We start from the raw sequence: 26,500 nt of genomic DNA on the forward strand, positions 1-26,500 counted from the left end.
CCATCGTTTCCACCACCACAACCACTACCACCAGCAGCACCGCTTCTACAACCACCACAACTACTACCATTAGCATCACCATCAACAATCTCTAGAATTACCGACACCAGCACCCCCACCCCCATCCCCACCACCGAAACCACCACCACCACCACTACAATCACTACAACATCAACAACAATAAGAACAGCAACAACGAAGCCAAGAAAAGCAAGAAGTAGAAATTACCAGCGAGGGGGAAAAGGAAAAGCATCCAGCAATTGTACGGTGAAATTGTTGAATGCTGTTTGAATCAATATAGCACTCACTTATAGGTGACATATTGATTATTTTTATTATACAGTGTGACAGATGTAAATGGTGTCATGACGTAATGACATTGACAGGCTGAATAACGTTGTTAGGAGGGGCAATAACGTTTAGTTAGTGGAGGTGGTGTTGTTGTTGTTATTGGTGGTGGTGGTGATGGTGGTGGTGGCAGTAGCGATGGTGGGGGTATTGATGGGGGCGGTGGTGGTTGTGATAGTTGTGACGTGGTGACGATGATGATGATGGCGATTGTAGTGGTCATAGTGCCAGGAGTGGTTGTGGTGGTGGTTGTGGTAGTGGTTGTGGTGGTGGTAGTGATGGTGTTGGTATTAATGGTGGTAAAGGTTGTGATGGTTGTGACGTAGTGACGATGATGATGGCGATGGTAGTGGTCATAGTGCTAGGAGTGGTGGTGGTGGTGGTTGTGGTGGTGGTTGTGGTGGTGGTAGTGATGGTGTTGGTATTAATGGTGGTAAAGGTTGTGATGGTTGTGACGTAGTGACGATGATGATGGCGATGGTAGTGGTCATAGTGCTAGGAGTGGTGGTGGTGGTGGTTGTGGTGGTGGTTGTGGTGGTGGTAGTGATGGTGTTGGTATTAATGGTGGTAATGGTTGTGATGGTTGTGACGTAGTGACGATATTGATGATGCTGATGGTAGTGGTCATAGTGCTAGGAGTGGTGGTGGTGGTTGTGGCGAAGACGGTGGTGGTGGAAGTAGTAGTGATACTGGTGGTAATGAAGATGATGGTATTAGCGATGGTGGTCCTGGTGACGATGTTGGTGATGGTTCTGATAATAGTAATATTGATGGTGGTAGCGTTGGTAGTGGTAGTTGAGGGTCTTGATGAAAGTCATGGTGGTGCTAATGGTGAGTGTGATGGTTGTGGTGGTAGTAGTGATGGTTATGGCCGTAGCATTGGTGGTTTCGATGTTCCGGTGGCTGCAATCATTGTGACCTAGGCTATGGTAGTGGTGGTGGTGGTGGTGGTGATGGTAGCAGTTATGGTAGTGGTTGTAGTGCTGATGGTGGTGGTGGTGTTGCGATGGTAATGGTGATATTTCTGGTGGTTGCGTTGTTATGATAGTGATGCTGATGGTGTTGCTGCTTGTGGTATCGGCGATGGTGGTGATAGTGGCGGGAGTATGATGGTGACGGTAGTGATGCTACTGATAATGATGGTGGTGATTCCATGGCAATCTGAATGACGTCTGGTGATGTTAGCCATGATGGTGGGCACGATGATGGCAGTGGTGGTGGCGGTGGTAGTAGTAGTAGTGATAGTGGGGGTGTTGGTGACGGATGGTGAACGTGTTGATGGTAGTTGCGATTATGCTTATGGTGGTGGTGGTGGTGGTGATGACCACGTGGTGGTAGTTGTAATGGCTGTAATGGTAGTTGTCGTGGCACTTGGTGTCTTAGCTGATGTTAGAAGCCAAAGTGGCCGATGTACTTTTTCAGTGGCTCTTGTAGATGTAGAAACTACAGCAGCAACAAGAACAGAAACAACAACAGCAATACCAGCAACAACAGTGCCAGCGGTAGTAGTAGTGGTGGCAGTGGTAGCGGTGGTGGTGGTAGTAGTAATAGTAGTGGTGGGGGGGTATGGTAGTAGTAGTAGTAATAGTAGTAGTTGTGGTGGGGGGGGGATTGTAATGGTGGTAGTAGTAACAGTAATAGTGGTAGTAGTGGTGGTGGTGTTTGTAGTAGTAGCACTAGCTGCAGTCGTGACGATGGAGTAGTGCTGCTGAAAGCGTCGATAGTAGTGAAGATGGCATTGTTGGTGGTTTGGTGATGCTACTGGTGTTGTTGTTGTTGTTGTTGGTGGTGGTGGTGGTGATGGAAGTGGTGGTGCTGCGCTCGTTATATTTTGCCTTGTTAGTAACGTTTGAGCATCTGTGTGAAGATGTAGGTAGGATGATGAATGGTTGCTAAGCTGGTGGTTATGTTCCATCAGGTGAACAGCGTCAACGTATATGGAACAAAAAAGATAGTCTGAACAAATGCTTAGTGGGATGAACTTGCCGTCAGATTTATGTCTCTTTTTCATTATGTTATGCATACAAACATAGGTTACCTACCTACATACCTACCTACATACCTACCTACTTACCTTCCTTCCTTCATACCTACATAGTGGTACCCTGTCGCCGATTATTTAAAGAAGTATTTAGAGAGTAATCGGCAGCGTAAAACTCAGACTGAACATCCGAAATGTTTAAAATTATATTAATGATAATGATGATAGCAATAATAATAATAATAATAATAATAATAATAATAATAATAATAATAATAATAATAATAATAATAATGATAATAATATTAAGTGAAGGCGCATGACTCAGTGGTTAGAGCGTGGAGCTTACGATCGTGAGGTTGTGAGTTCGAATCCCGGACCGAGCTGTGTGTTTTGTTCTTGAGCAAGACACTTTATTTCACGTTGCTCCAGTTCACTCAGTAGTAGAAATGAGTTGCGATGTCACAGGTGCCAAGCTATATCGGCCCCTTTGCCTTTCCCTTTGATAACACTGGTGTCGTGGAGCGGGGGTGGTATGCATGAGCAACTGCTGGTCTTCCATAAACAACCTTGTCCGGACTTGAGCCCGGGAGGGTAACTTCCTAGGTGCAATCCTATGGTCAGTCATGACCGAAAGGGGTTTTAGCAATAATAATAATAATAATAATAATAATAATAATAATAATGATAATAATAATAATAATAAGGATCGTAAAGAAAGAGGACGAAAAACAAAAATTACAATCCCTTAAAATTTGCAACAGGAAGAAATTTGGAGTATGAGAACTGTAAACGTACCTGTAATAATTGCTGCGTTGAGAACAGTAAACAAAGATATAGACAAATGGCGGAAGGAGATTGGAATAGAGCTCGTATAGAAGGTTTGTTTCTTAGGGGCAGCAGGGATTATCAGTGGGGTTCTAAACATTTGAAAAACTACTGAAAACTTTTGGCTGCCTAAGGTTGCATAAATTCTTATTTCTTTATTGCCCACAGGGGGCTAAACATAGAGGGGACAAACAAGGACACTGAACGAACTGGCTGTTTTCACACCTTTTTACCATAAGAAAGATTTTTTCTTCACGGTGACTGCAATGCATTTGCCTTTAGCAGTTGAAATATGTGACAAACATATTTCAAATAACCTAAATTGTGATTATATATATATATACATACATATATACATACATGCATACATACATACATACATACATATATATATATATATATATATATATATATATATATATATACAAACATACGTACATACATTGTATGTTATAAACAAAGAGCAGATATTTAATGTGCACACTGTTCAACTGTTCACGCCAGTAGTTTTGAAAGAAATTAGTTTATGGTATGAATGGTATAGGTTGATAGTTGTTTCCTAACGTGAATATTCTTTGAAATCTGTTAGTCCCTTCTCTATATTCAAGATACGAATACGATAGAATGTTAGACGCTGTGGAGCTTCACTGTAAGGAAGAGATTATTAGTTTTTGTTATATTCTTAAATACATGTCGCTTGTCTATACCACCGTCAGGAAACTTGTCGATTCTCTTTTGTTTTCATGCTTCCTAATTAACTTTGAAAATGTTGCATTCTTTTCCGGATTGTGAAGACAGCGAAGGTGGGTCATTAGGATTACAACGCAGCTTGTCGAAATATTACTAGTGAAGAAATGAACTCATTATAAAATACTTTTTCTCTGGACATATACTATTCAGAAAGCAAAGCTTTGTTTCGATAATTGCATATCGGTATCCTCAAGGGCGAGAAAATATTATCATGCCGTCGGTTACGATGACAACGGAACAGCCTGGTCGGGAAATTAATGCGAAAGTGGCTGAGCACTCCACAGATACGTAGTTCTCAAGGCGATGCAGCATAAAGCAGGATGTGACAAGGTTGGCTTTTTGAAATACAAGTACAGCTCATTTTTGCCAGCTGAGAGGACTGGAGCAATGTGAAATAAAGTGTCTTGCTCAAGGACACAATGCGTCACCGGGAATTGAACTCATGACCTCACGATCGTGAGCCGAATACTCTAACCACTGAGCCACGCGCCATAACGGAGGAGAAAGTACATTGGTTCCGAATAGCTTGCAAGGCACTCGGCAACGAGACATCAGCTGTCAGTGACGGGATTTCGATTCGCTTTATAACCAATTGCGTCAGAAATAACATTTACACACACACACACACACACACACACACGTGTGTGTAGGAAAAAGGCGTGGCTTTATAGTTAAGATGTTTGCTTCTCAATAATGTGACCTTAGGTTCAGTCCCACTGCGTGGTACCCTGGGTAACCGTTTTCTACCACAGCCCCGGGCCGATTACAACTTTGTGAGTGAATTTGGTAAACTGAAAGGAGACGTACATACATACATACATTCATACAAATATATATATATATATATATATATATATATATATATATATACATGTATGTTATAGCTATGATTTTGTTGTTTGTCATTCTGTTTGTCACCCCACCACCGCTTGACAACCGTTGCTGGAATGTCTACGTCTTCGTAACTTAGCGGCTCGATAAAAGAGAACCACTGAATAAGCACTGGAGTCCATTCTTTCGACTAAGTGGTGTATAGGTTTGTGTCCAAGCATGGCCGCAACTCAAACACTGAAGCAAATATAATATACCAGATTTAAGATATTTCAACTTTCATTTGACATCACCACAGAGAACAAGATATCATTTGAACCAAGCCGAAACTAACCGAACAGAACCGAACCGAACCGAACAGATCACAGACAATATCGGGCAAATAATAAGATGATTTGTCAATGTTTTAACGACTCTCTTAGATGCACTAAATACTTTTGTTTTTTTTTATAGCGAAATAATATAAAGTAGAATTCTAAGATTTAATGGAGTTTCGAATAAAGAAGTAATTGATTTTCGGAAGTGAGTTAACATTTATTTTATTTATGCGTGTGTTTTTTTTTACCTGGCGGTTTCTTATTGTTGCATTCTGTTATGTAATACAAACAAATAGATTGGCTATTGCTGGTGCTGCTTTCGTTGCAGTTATTTATGCTGTTGGTTGTTCTTTACTGTGATTCGATGGTAGCATTATTGAGCATTAAATTAACGGACGATCAATATCCAGTTGGTTTAGTGTTTAAATCATGATATCCATCTCTCTACTCCGTATGTATGCATGCATGTATGTATGTATGTATGTATGTACTATGTATTATGTATGTATGTATGTATATATGTATCTATCTATATATATCTGTCTCTCTACCAATTCGCCTATCTATCTATCTATCTTCTATCTATCTATTTATCTATCTATCTATCTATCTATCTATCTATCTATCTATCTATCTATCTATCTGTCTGTCTGTCTCTATCTACCAATTCGGCTGTCTATCTATCTATCTATCTATCTATCTATCTATCTATCTATCTATCTATCTATCTATCTATCTATCTATCTATCTATCTATAATATATATGTAATATAGATGAAGACGGTGAAAAAAGTTATTGCATTACCCATGTAAACTGTCTAGCTGTGCTGACTACAAAATAAAAGCGACACCAGAAATTGACTGTCCAAAGCAGAAGACTCAATCAAAGAGGTTGAAATTACACGTAATACACGCTCGCGCGCTTTCGTACTCAAGCACGCATGCACACATATGTACATGTATATAACTGATCAAAGGGAAATAATAGAGTGGCTATTGCCATGGATATATAGACAGGTAGACAGATTGACAGATAGATAGATAGATAGATAGATAGATAGATAGATAGATAGATAGATAGATAGATAGATAGATAGATAGATAGATAGATGGACTGAAAAACAGATAGATAGATAGATAGATAGATAGATAGATAGATAGGGAGAAAGAGAAAGAGGGGGAGAATTAACAGCAAGTAAAATGGTACTATCAACAGAGATATGCAAAACGGAAATAATGTATGAGCGTAAGTGTCTTTCGAGATAGAATAAGTAAAAGAGAGTAATAACCGATATAGAATAAGTAACTAGAGAGAGAACAAGTAAGAGATAGACGGGAAGAAACACAATAAATTAGAAAGCGAACAAGGGAAAGAAAGAACAGAAAATATGAGCGCAGAAAGAGAAAAGGAAAGAGAAACAGCAAGCAAGAGGAGAACGCAGAAGATTGACAGAGACAACGAGAGGGAAAGTTGGAGAGAGAGCGAACATATTGGGAGAATTATGTGGCATACATGTTACGTGTTTAACATGAAAAATCATGTAGTAAAAGCGAAAACGTCTTAAACTTGAAACCCTCAGCAGGATTTTCAATATCTGGCAAAGTTTCATATCTGTCATAGGCAAATAAAGAACAAATAAAGCAACTGCATTGTAATGTTATCTGGTATGGGAGTATGAGATAACAAAAGACATACTGAACGATCTATGAACTAAGACTCACGCACAAAGGAACTGCTATAAATATTAAGCATTGTCTAATATTAGAAGAATATAATGTTGCTATATGTATGCATGTATGTATGTACGTATGTATGTACGTATGTATGTATGAATGTACGTATGTATGTATGTATTTACGTATGTATGTATGAATGTATGTAAATAAGTATACACACACATATATTTATTTATACATACATATATATATATATATATATATATATATATTTATTTATCTATGCATACATACATTCTTTTATTCTTTTATTCTTTTATTCTTTTATTCTTTTATTCTTCTGCATGTTTCAGTCATTTCACTGCGGCCATGCTGAAGCACCGCCTTCAGTCGAACAAATCGACCCCAGGACTAAGTTACGGGGGGACAAACACAGATACACAAACATACAAACACACACACACACACACACACACACACACACACACACACATGTATGTATATATATATACGACGGGCTTCTTTCAGTTTCTATCTATCTCCCAAATCCACTCACATAGCTTTAGTCAGCCTGAGGCTCTAGTAGAAGACACTTACCCAAGGTGCCACGCAGTGGGACTGAACCCGGAACCATGTGGTTTGGAAGCAAGCTAATTACTACACAGCCAATCCTATATATATATATATATATGCGTGTGTGTGGATATGTATGTATGTGTGTGGATATGTATGCATGTATATGTACGTGTGTTCGCGTACATATGTCATTATATCTTCTTTCCTCCTCTCTGACTCCTACCTATCACACTAACGTATAAATCACATAAGTCTATTTATAGAAATTTGACATCCTTGTATTCTTCCCTCCACTACTAAAATTACTACTCACTTTGGTAACACCCCTTTTCTCTTAGTGCAGCTCTATTATATTACCCCCTACTCGCACATCTCACATTTATTCACTCCTTACTTTCTCATCTCTTCTTATCCCTCCCCACTCCTCTCCCATCCTTCTCTCACATAACCTTAACCACCAACTAGCACTCCTTTTCTTACTTCTTTCATCCTTTCTTCACCTTTTTTTATTCTTTTCACTTTTTCTCTCTTTTTTCTTTCTTTCTTCCTCACATTTTCACTGACCTATCTCCTCATTCTAAACATACACATCTACCCCCACCCCGCATCTATCCACAAATGCTACCAATACATTCTCAAATTTTCATTCACATCACAAAACCCGTTCGAATGAGCAACACATAATCCAAGACTCTATACTTTGAAATGACTAAACATGAACTACTATTGGAACTTACATACCATATACAAGAAACTTTTTTTTACCACTTCTATATACCACTTTCCTCAAATATTGTAACTGCAACTACAATATCTTTATATATTTTATACTTTCATTTCTACTTTCAGTCTCTTATTTCCCTCTATATTCCCCACCTCCTCCTTTTCCATACTACTTCCTTATTTCGAACTCAAATATTTATCTCTATTCAACCACCTCGCATCGTCTCTGATGAAAGGATATCCATAATATCCCAGAAACAGTTGTTATACTATATATATATATCTCTTTCCTTATAAATGTCCTGAAAACTCCTCACAGCCTTGACTTTGTTATTTAATTTTGTCTGATATATATATATATATTTATATATATATATATATATATATATATATATATATATATATATATATATATATATATATATATATATATAAGGTTGAGGAGGGTATTGGATTTAACCAAACCCAAGAGGATACAGGTAATACCGAGTAAGTGCTGTTACCGACTAGTTTTGCCCCAGTCGTTGTATGAACAGGATTGGGGATTATAAGTCGTGTATTAGCGTGTGCATATGTAAATATATAAAAAGATAAAGAGAGCAATGGTAAGGTTGGAAGAATATTTTATGGATATATATATATATATGCATGCTAATACAGGACCCACATTAGATTCCTCACTCGTATCACTATCGAACCAAGAGTAACTACGGTCTGTCCAATAGCACTTAAATAGCATTACTTGCCACTCTTTGGGTCTTCTAGGTACCAATGCCTCTCATACAAACACACACACACACACACACACACACACACACACACACACACACATATATATATATATATATATATATATGTTTGTATGTGCGTGTATATACGTATATATATATATATATATATATATATATATATATATATATATATATATATATATATATATATATATATATATATATATATATATATATATATGTGCGTGCGCGCGCGTATGTGTATATATATATATATATATATATATATATATGTATATGTATGTATGCATACATGTGTATATGTGAGTTTATATGTGTGTCTGAAGTGTGCGTATATACATGAAACGAAAATGAGCGACGGTAAAATCCCAGAGTAACCAGTTGTATGTTTTTCAAGAACAATTATGGATAAAGCTATATTAAATAATATACAAGATAAATCATTGATTTATTGAAATTATCTCCGCTTTCAGAGAGGATACTCCAATCGCTTGGTGGCAATTAAACAACATATCCTCTGGATCATAGAACCATGCAAGCCCCTCAGTCACGACAAAGGAGCGATGCTTTTGAGGCGCCGATCCTTGTTAGGGCTGATTATTCTGAGGGGCGCATTATATGACGTTAATCGAATTTCCTCCTCATAGTTTTGTTGGAATTGAAACCAGACGAGAAAACACTTGCCAAAGATTCTACGCTATGAAATCAAATCCGAAACCACAAAGTTAACGAAGCGAACTGCTTATACACACAGCTGTATCCCTTTTCATAGTGAGCTTATCTTTCTAAACTCAGGTTAGCTATTACAATTATATTTTTATCGACTTATGAGATGGGTACTAAAATCGTAGAATATACTCAATTGAGAGAGCTAAAACAACCAGCTTGAAGAAGTGATAAAGTATTAAACTCACGTAAATCAGTATCTTATCGTTGAAAACTTATGACGAATAACTTCGTCTAGTGAATTCATTGATAATAAAGGGAGTAATATTATTTTATTGCTTCAAGAAAATTTATTCAGCATGGGAATTGAAATATTCAGTGTGTCGATGTATAACTGTATGTTTTGCTGTGCAAGTATATTCTATGTCTTGCTATAGAATGATATTCAAGTGATATACTAGACATTCTTTTTGTCACAGTGCGTGTACGGAACCCATTGCAGTTTCTGAATAGCTTAAAAGCAACACACACACACACACACACACACACACACACACACACACACACACAAACACACACACATATATACATATGTATATGTATACACATATATGTGTATACATATATGTGTGTGTGTATATATATATATACGTGTGTGTGTGTGTGTACATATATGTGTGTATGTGTGTGCGTGTATAATATATGTGTGTGTGTGCAACAACATAGATAAAGAAATATTTTTTATTGCGTTTGGAAGCGTCGAATCTGTATCGTATCATACAGACAAGGAAGTGATATTTCGAACGCAGTTTAGCCGTCGAAACAGCAGAAAGACTGGGTATTTTATCCTTCCATGATGGAAAATGTTGTCAGCAGACAACCAAGGGCTATAACTGCGTTCGAAATATTACTTTCTTGTCTGTATGATATAATCACCCAGTAGAAGAATAAATGGTCCGGCTGAAATCTAAAATTAACCCGTCTACGGATTATGTCAGCTGACGCTTCCCCTAAGTTTGGTTATCAATCGCCACTGTGGTTATCCCAAGTGTTGGATGAATATCCTGTCACGGAGACATCGAAGCAACCCCGTATTTGTTAATATGACGACTGCTTGAGACTCTGAAATTTTTGAGACTACCGCCAGTGTAGTAGTATAATACAGAATGATGCGTGTGACTTTTACCTGAGAATGTCCCTTAAGAATGTAAAAATATAAAACAAAGCTATGTAGGTATATAGGCCGACTTACGACTAAATCGACTTACGACCAGTCAGCCGGAACCAATTGTGGTTGTAAGTCGACGACGATCTGTACACACACACATAGACACATATATATATATTTGTGTGTGTGTGTGTGTGTGTGTGTGTGTGTGTGTGTGTGTGTCCGTTTAGGAGTGATATCAGAAAACGATTATTCAATATCGAGCTGACAGAATCGTTACCGCTCCGAGAAAAATGTTTAGCAGAAGTACTGTTCGGCTTTACGTTCTGAGTTCGAATACTGCCGGGGTCAAATCTTGCCTTCAACCCTTCAGGTTCAATATAAAATAAGTACCAGCTGAACACTGGGGTCAACGTAATAGATTTATCTCTCACCCTAAAATCATTGGCCTTGTGATAAAATATCAAACCAATAGCATAGAAGATGTTAATACTTTAGTCGAGTCAGATACTTTCTTCTTCTGTGTTTCATCTGTGGATGCACAGGGTTGTCAGGTAAGCTATGAGTGAAAATTGATGGGATTTGCTCGTCTAGATAAAGGTTCCTTGTTACAGACTTGGGGAGAGGACAGAAAATTTGATAAAAAGGGTGAAAAAGAAGAAACATAAAGAAAAAAAAAAGAGAAAAAAGATTGGAAAGTAAATAAAAAAAAAAGGAGGAAAGGAGGCTACAATGTAATTCAAGAAGATACAAATTAACTGAGATTTTTCTTTTGCTTTACGAGGGCATGCAGAAAAGTTCCTGGTTTTAAGGGTATCGCGGAGGCCCAAATTACCGAGTTCTTTTACAGGGATTAGAAAAACTGAAGGACCGCTGCCATAAGTGTATGAATCTGAGAAGGGGAATATGTTGAATAAAATCTATTTAACTTATCCTCCTATATTTTCTTTTACCCAAAGCCAGAAACTTTTCATCACACCCTAGTATATGTATGTATGTATGTATGTATGTATGTATGTATATATCTCAGTGTGTGTATATGCATGTGTGCATGTATGCATGTTTGTATGTATAGAGCGCGTGTATTTAGACTTCTATTTTGTGTTTATTGGTTATACCGAAGCGGTTTGAAAATGAAAGCTTATATGCAAATGAAATTATGTGAAACTTTGCAAACGCTTAACAACTCACTTGCTCTCCATTTCTCTCTCTCTCTCTCTCTCTCTCCCCCTCTCTCTCTCTCTCTCTCTCTCTCTATCTCCCCCTCTCTCTTTCTCTCTCTCTCTCTCTCTCTCTCTCTCTCTCTCTCTCTCTCTCCCTCATACAATGAACGAAAATAAGGATTAAAAAGAAAAACAAGGCGAATAATGTTTAAGTGCTCCCTGTAAATAAAATCCGGCTAACAAAACTGTCCAGTCAAGATTACGATAATCTGTTTTGGTTGTTATTTTTTCTTGTGACAGGTGCAAGTGTAAATCCGAGGTTGATCAGCAATTAGTGATTTTGCTGCATTAGTAAGAAGACAAGGAAACATGTTCAATGATATTTATTTCGCTTACACGTGTTTCAAATAGTTGAACAAATTGAATCCTTTGCTCATTGAGATTAGCATGCTTAATCGACCCATCAGTTAATCGATTAATTAACCAAATTTACGAAGCTTTTGACTACTAATCAATTCTATTCAAGGCTTTAATCACTTTGTTAGATCTTATGTTTGGGGATACACAATGAGAGCATTGAAAAAAAGGGGTGGTATAAGCTATAAACATCAGACCAACCTCCTGAATTTATTACCCTGTGTGCCTTCTATAGTCATAGAAGTTAGTGTGTTTTTTTTATCATATGCTGTTAATAAAATTTTTGTTAGGAGGACACAGCAACAGCATATGCTTAATGTCCAAACAGCATTTGCTTAATGTCCAAATAAATTTCTTTATATTTGATGTCGTCAAGTGCAAATTAATTTGAAGCAGAAAACATAGTGTGCTATCAAAAGAATGTACCGTTGTTAGTGTATTCGACTCACGATCGTACAGTTCAATGAGTTCGATTCACGGCGACGCGTTGTGTCCTTAAGTAAGACACTTTATTAAACCTTGCCCCAGTCCATTCAGCTAACAAAATTGGGTTGTCCTTCTGTTTCAAAAGGCCAGCTTTGTCACGCCCTGTGTCACGCTGCATCTCCCTGAGAACTACGTTCAGGTTACGCGCGTCTCTGAGTCTGTGAAGTGTTCAGCCACTTGCACGTTAATTTCACGAGCAGGCTGTTCCGTTGATCGGATGAGCAGGAACACTGGTCGACGTAACCGACGGAGTGCCAGTGTACACACTGGCATACATATCTGAAGCCATTGAAAAAATTTATATTAAATAAAATTATATGAAATAAAATATCTTTAAAAGGGAAGTCAAGTTACGAATAGTTAGAAGAAATCAATCAAATGGAATATACTCTACAGAAAGAATAAATTACAGTGTTTTAATTGCGGAAGTTACATATCAAGATAGAAAATTACAGTGAATTTCGAACTTGTCAGGGAAAGAGCGTTTACAACCTAATTATTAGGAAAAACAAAATTTTGGAAGGGGAATCATTAAAATACCGTAAGGTGTCGAAGCGATTAACAATAATGCAGCTATAGCAGAAATGGAATGACAGAGGCTGAGAGAACCACAAAATAGCTGCACTACAGGTTTTTTGTATGAGTTTGCTTTCTCCTAGAAGGAAATTCTAACTATAACTAGGGGCCCTTCACTCCCAGTGGTGCCACATGATAGTTAAACGATAAATGGGACTCTAACAGGTTGTTCTACTCTGGGTCAGATTAGACCTGGGAACAATGTTGGCTAAGAGGTTTATTTCATGCTCCCCAAAATCATGGAACCCCTGTACAAGGGCGCCTGTACCTGATGCCGTTTAAAGTCATAGCCAGGACATACGTAGATACATACATACATACATACATACATACATACATACATACATACATACATACATGCATATATACGAATGGTTGCTCGTCTAAGTATGTACGTATGTTAGCGTAATATAACGTTCATTTTACCCCAGAGATTTGGAGGAGCAAATGCAATAGTAATCACTGAAAATCGAATATGATCCATGGATTTTGGAGCTTCTAACATACGATGCATATATACATATATACATGTATATATATATATATATATATATATATATATATATATATATATATATATATATAGATAGATAGATAGATAGATATCTTTTTATTATAGCCACACAGGGCTAAATACAGAAAATGGACAAATTACAAAGTAGAGCTTTTGGGGGGGGGGGGATAATTTGGATCAAAAGGGATCGCGGGAAGAAAAAAAAAAAAAAAAAAGAAAAAAAACGTGGGAGGGGGCGATCAATAGGGATCGTGTATCACAGTCGATGTAAAAAACGGGGAACAGATTAGGTTTATCCGTGGAGAGAAAAGCCTACGGAAAAGACCACGGTCACCTCAGGCTTTTTTTTTTTAAGGTACATGAAAGTAAGTACCTTCTCTCTTTTTGTCTCTTTTTGTTACAAGTCTATGCTTAAAATGGTGTCGTCTTTCATTCTTACCATTCTTGCCACATTTACCCATTTTTTATTGAAACTTTCATTCGACAACACTTTCCTCTCTATCCTCATCCTCCTTTTCAAGTGGTACTTGAAAAAGTTGACGAGGGACTGACCAGAGAGGAAAGTGTTTGTTTGTAGACCTTTCAAACGCGTCCACCACGCGCATTCTTTTGCCATAGCTATCAGTGTTACAAAAACCGTTTTTCCTTCCCGTTTAAAGGAAGGTGGCGGAACAATATTCACGATAGACTCGGCTGATAAGTGGGCTCGTCCCACACGCGACAACAGCCGTTCGACGAAGGTCCACAGCTCTGAAATATCTGGACACTGCACGAGTGCGTGCAGAACGGTTTCGTCGCTCTGACCGCATCTCGGGCAGGTCGGTCCGGTGGTTTTCGAACCGTGTCTGTAGATCTTCTCTCGAACTGGTAGTGCGTCTCGATAGCATTGCCAAGCCAGGGATCTCTGGAAATTATCCATTGGCCCCGGCCCGAACGTCGTCTTGAAAAGGCGGGTTAAGAATTTCTCGTCGACACCCAGGTTTGCCCCGAGAGTGTCGTCAGACCTCCCCTCCACTAGTCCTCTATAGAACGCATTGGTCGTTTGGAAGTTGCACAAGTTTGATCCCGGACGGCAGAGCTGTTGTAGAGCTTGGCGACACTCGCGGTGCCATTCGCCCAGTTTCGGTCTCTTCCTGATCCATGTTTGCAGTTCGGTGAGTGAGACGAGCTGCGGGAAGGCGTGCCTCACAAACGGCGCCCACACCTGTTCACCGTCGTCAATGAAGTTCCAGAGATGCCGCAGTCTCAGCGCATGTCTGCGCATCATTAACCACGGCATCCCCAGTCCTCCACGTAACGGTTGTTGACAGCAAATGGATCGCCTCACCATCGGAACGCCACCCTTCCACAGAAAGCGGAAAAGTATGCGTTCTAGTTTCGTGATGGTGGCATCGGGACAAGGCACGACGGTCAGGCGGTAATCGATGACTGATGCGATATACACATTAGCCACCTCCGCCCGGCCTTTTAGAGATAACTTTCTCTCAGCCCATGTTTGGCTGAGTTTGATCACTCTACTGGTAATCTCGTCCCAGTTCTTATCCATTTGGAGGTCCGGACTGAACCAGACCCCGAGCAGTTTAACCGGTCCGTCCGTCCAGCGTCCCACTACGGAGTCACTGTTGGACGGTATGGGCTTGCTTCTCCAGGTGCCGAGTAACAAACCCACTGACTTTTCCGGGTTAATTTTTGCTCCTGTCACCGTTTCGTATTCTTTAAGTGTCTCGCCTAGCATCTCGACGTGCTTTTCGCTCGACACTATGACGGTGACATCGTCCGCATATGCAGACACGCTCGTCCCGCAACCCAGCTCTCGTGGGATACCCCTCAGTGTCGCCAGCTTCCGCAGTAGTGGTTCGATCGTCAATACATACAGAAGCGCCGACAAGGGACATCCCTGACGGACCGAACGCGTGATGTCGAACGGTTTTGACAGGTGACCGTTTACCCGTATTACCGATCGGATGCCGCTATACAAGGCAGCGATCCAACCGCGGAAGACGGGACCAAAGCCAGCTGCCCTGAGGACGGCCGCTAGGTATCGATGGTCGACCCTATCGAAGGCTTTAGATTGATCTAAATTGATCAGCGCCCCACCCATCCCAGGATCCTTAACTACCCTGTCCATGATGTAGCGCATGAGGTGGAGGTTGTCATGGATACTTCTGCCCGGCACGGCGCATGTTTGCGCCCTGTCGACCAGTTTATCGATGACAAGCGCCAACCTCTCCGCTATTACTTTGGCCAAAATTTTCAAGTCTGCGTTGAGCAGAGTGATGGGCCTGAAATTATCTATAAAATTCCCCTTGTTTGGGTCTTTCTTCAGCAATGTCACTGCACCTCGGCTCACGAAACCGGGAATTCTCCCGTTTTGTTGCCAGTTGCAGTAGACTGATGCCAAGAGGTCGCCAAACAAGTCTGGCATTTGACAATACAGCTCGTAGGGTAGACCATCCAATCCAGGTGACTTATCCCTCGCGCAGCCCGCCATAGCATCCCTTACTTCAGCAGCTGTGATGGGACCCTCACAACACTCTGCCTCTCCCGCCGAGAGCCGCGGCAGGCCGGTCAGGTAGGCAGTGAAGTCCATCCTGCGTTCCGACTCACCGCTCGCACCGAACAGTCGAGCAAAGTGCTGTTGAAAGGCCCCACACATCCTTTCGGGGTCGAGCAGACTACATCCCTGTTCATCGATTAGAGACCGAATGGTGGCTCTGTTACCGCGTTGCGCCTCCGCCACCCGGGCTTCTCGCGCAGCTTCGATCCCTTCGTTCCTTAAGGCACGCATTTTAGCTCTGACGACGCAACCTTCGTGTTTGGCGTTGAGGTGTTGGTCGAGGGCCATCCTCGCAGCCAAAACGTTGGTTGCGCTGCCAGTTGTAAGTGCCTCTTCTAGTTTCTTAACTAAGTCTCCCTCTACTCTATTTCGATCTATCGCTAGTTCTTTACTAAACCTAATAGATTCCGATTTGATTGCCATTTTCAGGGCAAACCACCAGCGGTTGTTAACGATGGCTCCTGTTAATAGATAGATAGATAGATATAGATATACAGGGCAGGGAATCGTCAATTAGTAATAAAATTAAAACTCACTGGCCGATAAATTTCTTAATGTCTGCCTCACGTGGTCTTGATGTCTCATGGTCAAAATTAACGTGAGTTATTTAGACATTGGCAAATTTATTAGAATATTTAGCTGAAGATCAGAATGGAGTATTCCATGTTCTTAACTGTGAAACAGTCGTACTAAATTAACTAAAGGCAAGTTGTTTTTTTACTCCTCTCTACTGTTTTTTGTTCTGTGTGTATCAAAAATATCGCTATCAATTTAGAGTAAAATTTGTAGTTTTAGAATCAGTAGTTCTTTGGCTGCTATTTCTGAATTCTCAGTATGTTGGAGAAGCAGGTTACTGTCAATCCCTATATATTTATGATATATATATATATATATATATATATATATATATATATATATATATATATATATATATATATATATATATATATATATTCGTACTTGTGTACATACTTACATGCATATGCGTATATATATATATATATATATATATATATATATATATATAATCATAAATATATAGGGATTAGCAGTAAACTGCTTCTCCAACATACTGAGAATTCAGAAATAGCAGCCAAAGAACTACTGATTCCAAAACTACAAATTTTTCTCTAAATTGATACTGAGCTACCCGGCAAAATTGTTAATTATTAATTTTATTACTAATTGACGATTCCCTGCCCTGTATATCTATCTATCTATCTATCTATCTATCTATCTATCTATCTATCTATCTATCTATCTATCTATCTATCTATCTATATATATATATATATATATATATATATATATATATATATATATATATATATATATGTATGTATGTATGTATGTATATATATATGTATATGTATACTACTTACGCGCGCGCACACACGCATACACACTCATAAATAGTCATACGTATTCAAATACATACAGCTATATGAATACATATATTCGAATATGCGAGCATGTGTGCGTGTGTGTTTTTTTCGTTTTTAATCACTTTTTACCATTTGTTCTTTTATATTTTCACGATTTTATAATAAATAATAAAATCTTTCTGCCTTTCATTCCTTGTTTCTTTTCTTCTTTCTTTCCTTCTTACTTTCTTTCATTTCTTTCTTTTACCCCCTCTTACATCCGCACCATTTTTTTTATTAATGCTATCCACTATTCTTATAATTATTAACGATGTTGTCATAAACAAAATTATTACTAGTTTGCTAAAAGCTTCAGGTTGTCTTCGTTCGTTTATCGTTTCAGATGCTGCATTCACGGCGTAAAAAACATAATGTCCACACCGGTCGAGGATGTTAGCTAATAACAATAATAATAATAATGCCATATCACTGCTAGTTTGGCTGCTTTGTATGTGGACCACAACAGGGTTCGCTACGAACGCTGCGTTAGACTATGACCAAATTCACATCCTTGGCCTCTGCGACTCGGACATTTACAAAGATTGCGTCGACGCCTTCACCAATTTTTTACCCAACAGTGACACCGTGGGACCTTTTCAGACGTTTTATTATAACTGGTCGGTGATTAAGGCCAAAAAGGATTTCGCTACTGGACTACGAGAGATGGACGGTGTGTGCAGCAAATATACATACCACGTGATGGTAGCTTTCGGTTTAACACCGACAATGATGACAGCAGCGCTGACAGCTGACACGTTCAACATAACGCTTTTGGCTTATGACACGACGCCTGGACACATTTTGGTGAGTGATCGACTTTATTCTGATTTTCGTTATCATCTATCTATCTATCTATCTATCTATCTATCTATCTATCTATCTATCGATTTATCGATCTATCTATCTATCTATCTACCTACCTACCTACCTACCTACCTACCTACCTACCTACCTACCTGCCTATCTATCTGTCTGTCTGTCGGGAACCTTGTAAAACAAATACATATTAGTAGGACCCGTGTAAATTCCACAGAATAGAAAAAATTAAGAGGATCTACTCAAGAAAAGAAAAGATGACTTGCATTTTTATAGCCTGTGTTCTATATCTGCGCATCTTTTCTCGGGCAGCTTGCAAACGTGTTTCTTCTGAATTAAGAGTTCAAGCTAAATTACTCATAAGCAAATATCAATTATTTAAGCAGCCGATGAATAATTGCTATTACGCGTATGCGATGGTAACTAGGAAAAAATAAATTGAAGAAAAAAAAATAAACTTTTCAATATCAACACACCACCGCTGCTATGTGCCTCCTCCCCCCTCTATCTTTCAATATAACCGCCTCCCCTGTCAATCTGTTTCTATCTACCTTTCCCTCCAGTTAACTTTTTAATCACGTAATAAGTTTTCCTTGCCAACTCCACCGCGCGTCGTTAACACTTCTCGATCCTTCGTTTTCTTTTCTTATCTTTTTCTCCCATCATCTTTTTTTCTCTCATTCTTCGCCTCTACCTTCAGCTGACCAAAAGGCTATTTGGCCAAAGTATGTACGTATGTATGTATGTATGTATGTATGTATGTATGTATGTATGGGAGAATTTACGAAAAAAACAACAACAGACGAGGACAGGTGGTGTAAATAACAAAAGGATGTATTAGTTTAATGCTCGGGAATAGAGAAAGTCTTTAACGTTTCGAGCTACGCTCTTCAACAGAAAGAATAAGGAGAAAAACAAGGAGAAAAAAAAATTTAATGTCGTGGTCAGCGATCTATCATGTATGTATGTATGTATGTATGTATGTATGTACGTATGTATGTAGCTGTAACATCGTTCATTCTGAAACGCACCCAACAGATAACAAAGGTTATGAGCGGTCACTAAACCTGTTAGAAATAGCAACAACATCTCTCTCAATTTTTGCTTTATAATCTTCCTCGTCAAGAAAGGAAGTCACACATGGGATTATGTGTGTTCGTACATACACCAACTCTGTAAAATTCAATGACGAGATGGTCACGGCTAAAACAACTTTCATCATATGTGCGCTTGACCAGGGCTGACCCGGAACTAAATATCAACAAGTACAGCAATAGCAACGACGGCAAAGATCACAATGAACTACCGTTTTCTTCTTCTTATGAAAATTGACCCTGTGTCTGATTAGTTTGACATCATCGTTAATCAATGATTTTTCCTTTCAATCAACATCTAATTATATAATTATACAACTACGTAATTATATTAATTATATAACTGTGTAATAAGTCTCAGCCATGCAGCAATCAAGCATATCGAAAAAGCCTCGATGTGGTCACTCGATCTGTTAGAGATAGCAGGAAAATATACCTGAAATAACTCCATAGTCTTAAACAGTAAGGGACATATTGGAGAACTTAGTCCTCGATAGACTGTGAACATTCTGACAGGAAGACAGGATGGATGGTGACGGTTGAAATACCATTATATCAACGAAAAATATTTAAATCATATTCGCCTATCGACAGAACGATCAAACTGTCTATGAATGTGCTAGAAATAGCAACCAATTCTTAAAATCAATCGCGAACGCATGGAAAAGGAAAACTGGTGGAAAGTATAGCCTTAGGAAAACACTTCCGTTTCTAAAACAAAGATGGAATGGTCGTGACTGGAATGCCTTTAAATACATAAGTAATTTTGAATACATACACAGTTTAAAGCAATTTGAGCCCACGAGGGCAGTAACACCAGTATTTCAGGGATTATATTTCTCTCACTTTACTTCTCCTCCTCCTACTCCTCCTACTCCTCCTACTCCTCCTCCTCCTCCCCCTCCTTCTTCCATGGCTTCGGGCCGAGACGGAAACTGAAAGAAGCCCTCCTCTCTCTCTCTATATATATATATGTATATATATGTGTGTGTGTGTGTGTGTGTGTGTGTGTATGCTTGTCTGTCCGTATTACCTATATACCACCTATCTATCTGTTTAAATATCTGTTTACTTACATATCCATTTACCTACACACACATACACACACACACACACACACACACACACACACATATATATATGTGTGTGTGTGTGTGTGTGTGTGTGTGTGTATGTATATATATATATATATATATATATATATATATATATATATATATATATATATATATATATATATATATATATATCCATATACATATATATACGTCTACATAACAACCTACTGACAACTCTGCCTGTGTATATATAAAATGTGGGTATTGGGGTATGATATTAATATATATTTAGAAGAGGTTTTTTATCTTTAATTTGAAAAGATCTAAATGTCAAAATAGTATTTTAGACTTTCTATATTTTTCTTTTCATTATTTTGTGAAACATTAACATCACGCGCCAGTAAAATGTTTCAAGGCATAATGGCAAGTAAAGATATCAGTATAAATGTTATAATCTCTTTAGTTTCCATGAGAGCTAAGAATTTAAGGGTTACATATATCATATACGAGCATATAATATATGTAACTGTATCGACCAAATGTAGATATACACCGCTGGTCACAATGCTCCTCCTCACATTGTTGTGACTTACGAGTGATGCTACCCCACTGGCTAGGCGGGCTGGTCAGCATTTCCCTTGTCTGGAACGCCAGTCAGTTTTAGAGTTGAATGGGATTGAGCAACATGAAATGAAGTGTTTTGCTCAAGAACTCAACGCACCGACGGTCTGGGAATCGAAACCGCGATCTTGCCATCGTGATGGCAATACACAAACCACTAGGATTTATAGATATGGAGTGGTGCATGGTATTGTGGTTAGGAATGTTGCACTCACGATTGTGTGATTCAACGTATGTTTTTCTATGTAAGGAAAAATAATGTAACAAATACTATATATGTATATATATATATATATATATACACACACGCATGCATATCATACTATATTAGATTATATGTATTTCTTTATTGCCCACAGGGGGCTAAACATAGATTGGACAAACAAGAATAGACAAAAGGTTTCAATCGATTACATCGACCCCAGTGCGTAACTGGTACTTATTTAATCGACCCCGAAAGGATGAAAGTCAAAGTCAACCTCGGCGGAATTAGAACTCAGAACATAAAGACAGACGAAATACCGCTAAGCAATTTTCCCGGCGTGCTATCGATTCTGCCCGCTCGCGGCCCTTGCCAGCTCGCCACCCTATATTAGATTATATAGAAAAAACATACGTGGCTAGTTTGTTCATACATATTTCGGTGTGTATATACATATATAAAATATGTATATGCATACATATGTATATATCTATGTTTGTTTGCATCTGTGCGTATAATATCTGTAAGTGTTTGTATCCTTGCATGCGCATATTATGAGACCAGCACTAACGATGGCAAATTCCTTTAAACAAATATGTCCAGTATACATCCAGTTCAGTCTTTATCGGTTATCAGATTCTTCAAAACCACTGTATGTACAGGAATCTCCAACATTCTTCAATTCTGACTTCCACTCAAACTATACGCTATCTACAAACAGATTTGGAATTATATGGAGCGAACACGTTACAATGAAGTAGAGAAATTTGAAAAGACAACACGAAACCGGTTATTTCTCAAAATACAATGTTTATATACCAAAAAGATTTTCTAACATTTTTCTAACATTTTTCTGACATAATTTAACCACATAACACAAGTCTTCTGTAGTTTTTTCACTCTTATTATCTTTTATACATCCAACCACGTGCTTTCACATACCAACTTTCTCACCTATATATATATATATATATATATATATATATATATATATATATATATATATTTATATATATATGAGCACACACTGACGCTCTCATACAGTCTCATTACGTACTTATGCACCTCACCAGCAGAGACACTCTGATTGATAAAGAGCATTAATCTTTGTATAAGATTTTATATTGATTTATAGATATGGAACAATACGAGTAAGTATGTCTCCATCGCTATATGTTTCAGCGTACAAACGCGCAAACATACTCACACACACACAGAAACATAAGCACACATACACACACACGCACGCACGCACGCACGCACACAACACACACTAAGGCATAGATATACAACCTCCATGTGTGTATTTATATATATATATATATATATACAAATATATATACATGCATATATATATATATATATATATATATATATATATATATATATATATATATATATATATATATATATATATATATATATATATATATATACACATGTCTGCATCCATATCTTTACATATATATACATATTTTTTCACATTTATATAGCCAAATATACATATGTATACACATATATAGATGCACATATGTATTTATGCACACACACACGCGCATATATATATATATATATATATATATATACACGCCCAACAAGACACACACATGCGCACACGCATATATTCATATATGTGTGTATGCGTCAGTACGTTTGTCTGACTATATACTGTATATGTGTGCGTTTGTCTATTCGTGTGTTTGTGTGGAGTATGATTGACATGTCTAAGCATGTGACAAGAAAATAGAATCATTGATTTAAAAGTATAGCAATAACTTCCTCTCACCTGCTGATCACCTCCTCTACTTACCTTTACTTCACTCATATTACTAAAAGCTTTTCAGTAATTTCTATAATTGGGTCTGCTAAAACGCTTCGAAGAAGCCACATTTGCCAATTAAGTGAGTTGGTATATTTCGTGGTAAAAGTTCTTAAGTTCGCTCTCAGTTACAGTCCCTGAAACATAGCCTTCCCTAAATCAATTTCCTGTCTTTCGTCTCGCTCAGTTTAATCAGAAATTATTTCTCAAGAGTGGTTAATTCTCTGTCAGAATCACAGTTACGTAAGAAATGACCGCAGTAAACTAGACGTAAGCAAGTAACTAGCAGAATGAGCGGCTCGGTTTCGATTCCAGGTTGTAAAGCTCGTTCGTTCTTTTAAATCGTTATTAGAAAAATATCATATCATAAAATTCACGCAAATTTCATCCGCTTCTAATAAACAAGAAAATGAACAAGGACTTGAACTCAACCGTCTAGTGGTAAATATGTTTATTGTGGAGACACAGGCCGTCAACTGAGCAACTAAAATTGTTTCCGATAATGGTTAATGTATTTACTAAGTTTAGAGTTATGTTCCCTTAAATAACTAGAAAATAATAAAATATAACATCATTAAACCTATCCAAACATTTCAATATATTTAACAATAACTCCTATGTATAAATGAAATAATTGCTTTAATACTTAATCACAATAGAGGCGCGAAGCTTAGTGGTTAGAGAGTTTAGTTTAAGATCAAAAGATAGTGCATTCATGTTCTGGGATGAGCAGCGCATTTAAGTTCACGTCATTCCAGTCTACTTAGCAGCAAGGACTAGCAGCCCGGCACTGATGCTACCCTCTCTATCTCTTTCCATCTGTTACGTACTGGAAGTTCCACCGGAAGAAGCATAAAGATGGAGAGAGGTTATAAAGGAACCTAAAATTATTAGCGAAAATATATATGCTACGAAGCCATATTCGCTCGCGACAGACATCTGGCTGTACTTTGTAATTAATTTAATAAGTATTGAGGGAATAAGGAAGAAATATAACATTCAATTCATTCTAACAACCATTACCAGAATAAATAGAAAGGTGGGGAGCTGGCAGAGTCGTAAGCACACCGGACAAAATGCTTAGCGGCATTTCGTTCGTCGTTATGTCCTGAATTCAAATTTCATTGAGGTCAACTTTCTTTCTTTTCATCCTTCAGCGTCGATAAAATAACTACGAGTCAGACAGTGGTGTGGATGTACCGAAAGCAGAAAGGGTTATTATTATTATAATTGATATTAGGTCGATGAGCTGGCTGAATCGTTAGCACACCGGACAAAATGTTTCGCGGCATTTCGTCCGTCTTTATGTTCCGAGTTCAAATTCTGCCGAGGATGACTCTGTCTTTCATCCCTTCGGAGTCGATAAAAATAATTACCAGAAGAATGAGCGTTGTGGTCAATGTAATCGATTAGCCCTCTCCTTCAAAGTTTCGAGGTCATGTGCCTATAATAGAAAGGATTATAAAAGTAAGTACGAAGATGACGAGCGGACAGGATCATTAGAGTCGGACAAGTTCATTGAATTATTTGTTCTGGTACTATTAAGATTTGAACGTCTTTGATCGTAAGTAACTGCCAATCAGATCTGACCTCAGGTTAAACAACAGCATCAATGAAAACATGCTTTACTAAGATCGAAGGTAACGGTCTAACCATGGATGAGTACTTCAGACTTATTTGAGAGTCGTTTGAAGAAGTTGTGATATACTTTCCTCTTTCTGATGTCATGAATATTTTATTAAAGATTCAAAACCAGCGCACAAATATCGCTCATAACCCCATTTCTTCTTAGAACCTACTTTCTAAGTCAGCATTCTAAAGATAATTTTTAAAAATGCAGAACAATGGCCCGACGGAAATTTGATTTTTCCGTTACTTTTAGTGATTTTTTTCCTTTCGTACACTTTCCCCCTCTAGATATAAACAATGACAGTTGCATTTAAATATAGTGAAATGGTTGATGATGTTAGGTCAAAGGTAAAAAGGAAAGAAGAAAATAAAACAGAAAAGAAGATATCTGTATATGAAAAGTAAAAAATAATGACAAAAATGTTTGCTTCCTCTCTATTCTCTCGCAAGAATCGGACATGTCTTGTGTCTTGGCACCACAATAGGGATTATGTGTGTATGTATGTTTGCATATATATATGTATATATATATATATATATATATACTTGTGTGTGTTTGTGTGTGTATGTGTGTGTATACTATAATAACGGTTGTATTGAGTCGCCCGTTGTGGAGAAAAAATCCAGTGTTACCAAGAATGGAAATTATTCGAAAACAATAATCGATTCTTCATAATTCTGTGAATTCGATACTCGAAATTATATTTCCTTTAAAAAAGATAACATAATAATAATAATAATAATAATAATAATAATAATAATAATAACAATAAAAATAATAATCTCAATGATAGAATTGAAAGCGACACCAACAACAATGATGTCTTTATTTCCCACCAAGGGCCTATTTGCGGAGAAAAGAAATGCGATACAAATTTGTCACAAAATTTTGTGGCGATCAGACTCAAGATGTCATATAAAACAAGGCGGGAAGCAAAGGTATACGTGGTCCGATCAATAAGTATCCAGACTGTTGCCATAGTAACGAAGCTAAACTACGCAGTGTAAAGCCGCTAAGCACAGTTTGACTTTAAATTCTGCTGTGAATGCGCACAAAGTTTTAACGCTTTAGCTCACTTCCACTGTTTACAGCAGTGGCTGGAAGGAAGGTGTGTAGTGTGTGAGCGTCGCAATGACCATGACAGAGAAAGTTGAGCATGTGTATGTGTGGATCAATATTGTGTATTAATATTGATTTCAAATTTTGGCATAAGGCTGGTAATTTCTGAGGAGGGAGTAAGTCGACTCCAGTGCTCAGCTGGTACTTTTATCAACCCCGAAAGAATGAAAGGTAAATTCAACCTCGGTAGAATTTGAACTCAGAACGTAAAGAAGGACATCATGCCGCGAAGTACTTCTCCTGGTGTGGTAACGATTCCGCCAGCTTGCCACCTTAAAATGTGTGTTAATATTGTTATTAATATTGTTATTAATATTGTTATTAATATTGTTATTAATATTGTTATTAATATTGTTATTAATATTGTTATTAATATTGTTATTAATA

At 37.9% G+C, this 26,500-nt stretch overlaps 1 protein-coding gene across 1 annotated transcript in view; it reads left to right on the forward strand.

Moving 5' to 3' along the window:
- LOC106867387 (glutamate receptor ionotropic, NMDA 3A) overlaps nucleotides 1-26,500 on the forward strand; it is a 556,650-nt gene that overhangs the window by 377,443 nt on the left and 152,707 nt on the right. The window contains exon 3 of the mRNA XM_089354823.1: nucleotides 18,098-18,558. Coding sequence (XP_089210949.1) covers nucleotides 18,145-18,558 — 414 coding nt within the window. The 5' untranslated portion in view covers nucleotides 18,098-18,144. The remainder of the gene's footprint in view (nucleotides 1-18,097; nucleotides 18,559-26,500) is intronic.

The sequence above is a fragment of the Octopus bimaculoides genome, chromosome 7 (assembly GCF_046866305.1).
Source record: "Octopus bimaculoides isolate indiv1 chromosome 7, ASM4686630v1, whole genome shotgun sequence".
NCBI classification, from domain to species: Eukaryota; Metazoa; Mollusca; class Cephalopoda; order Octopoda; family Octopodidae; genus Octopus; species Octopus bimaculoides.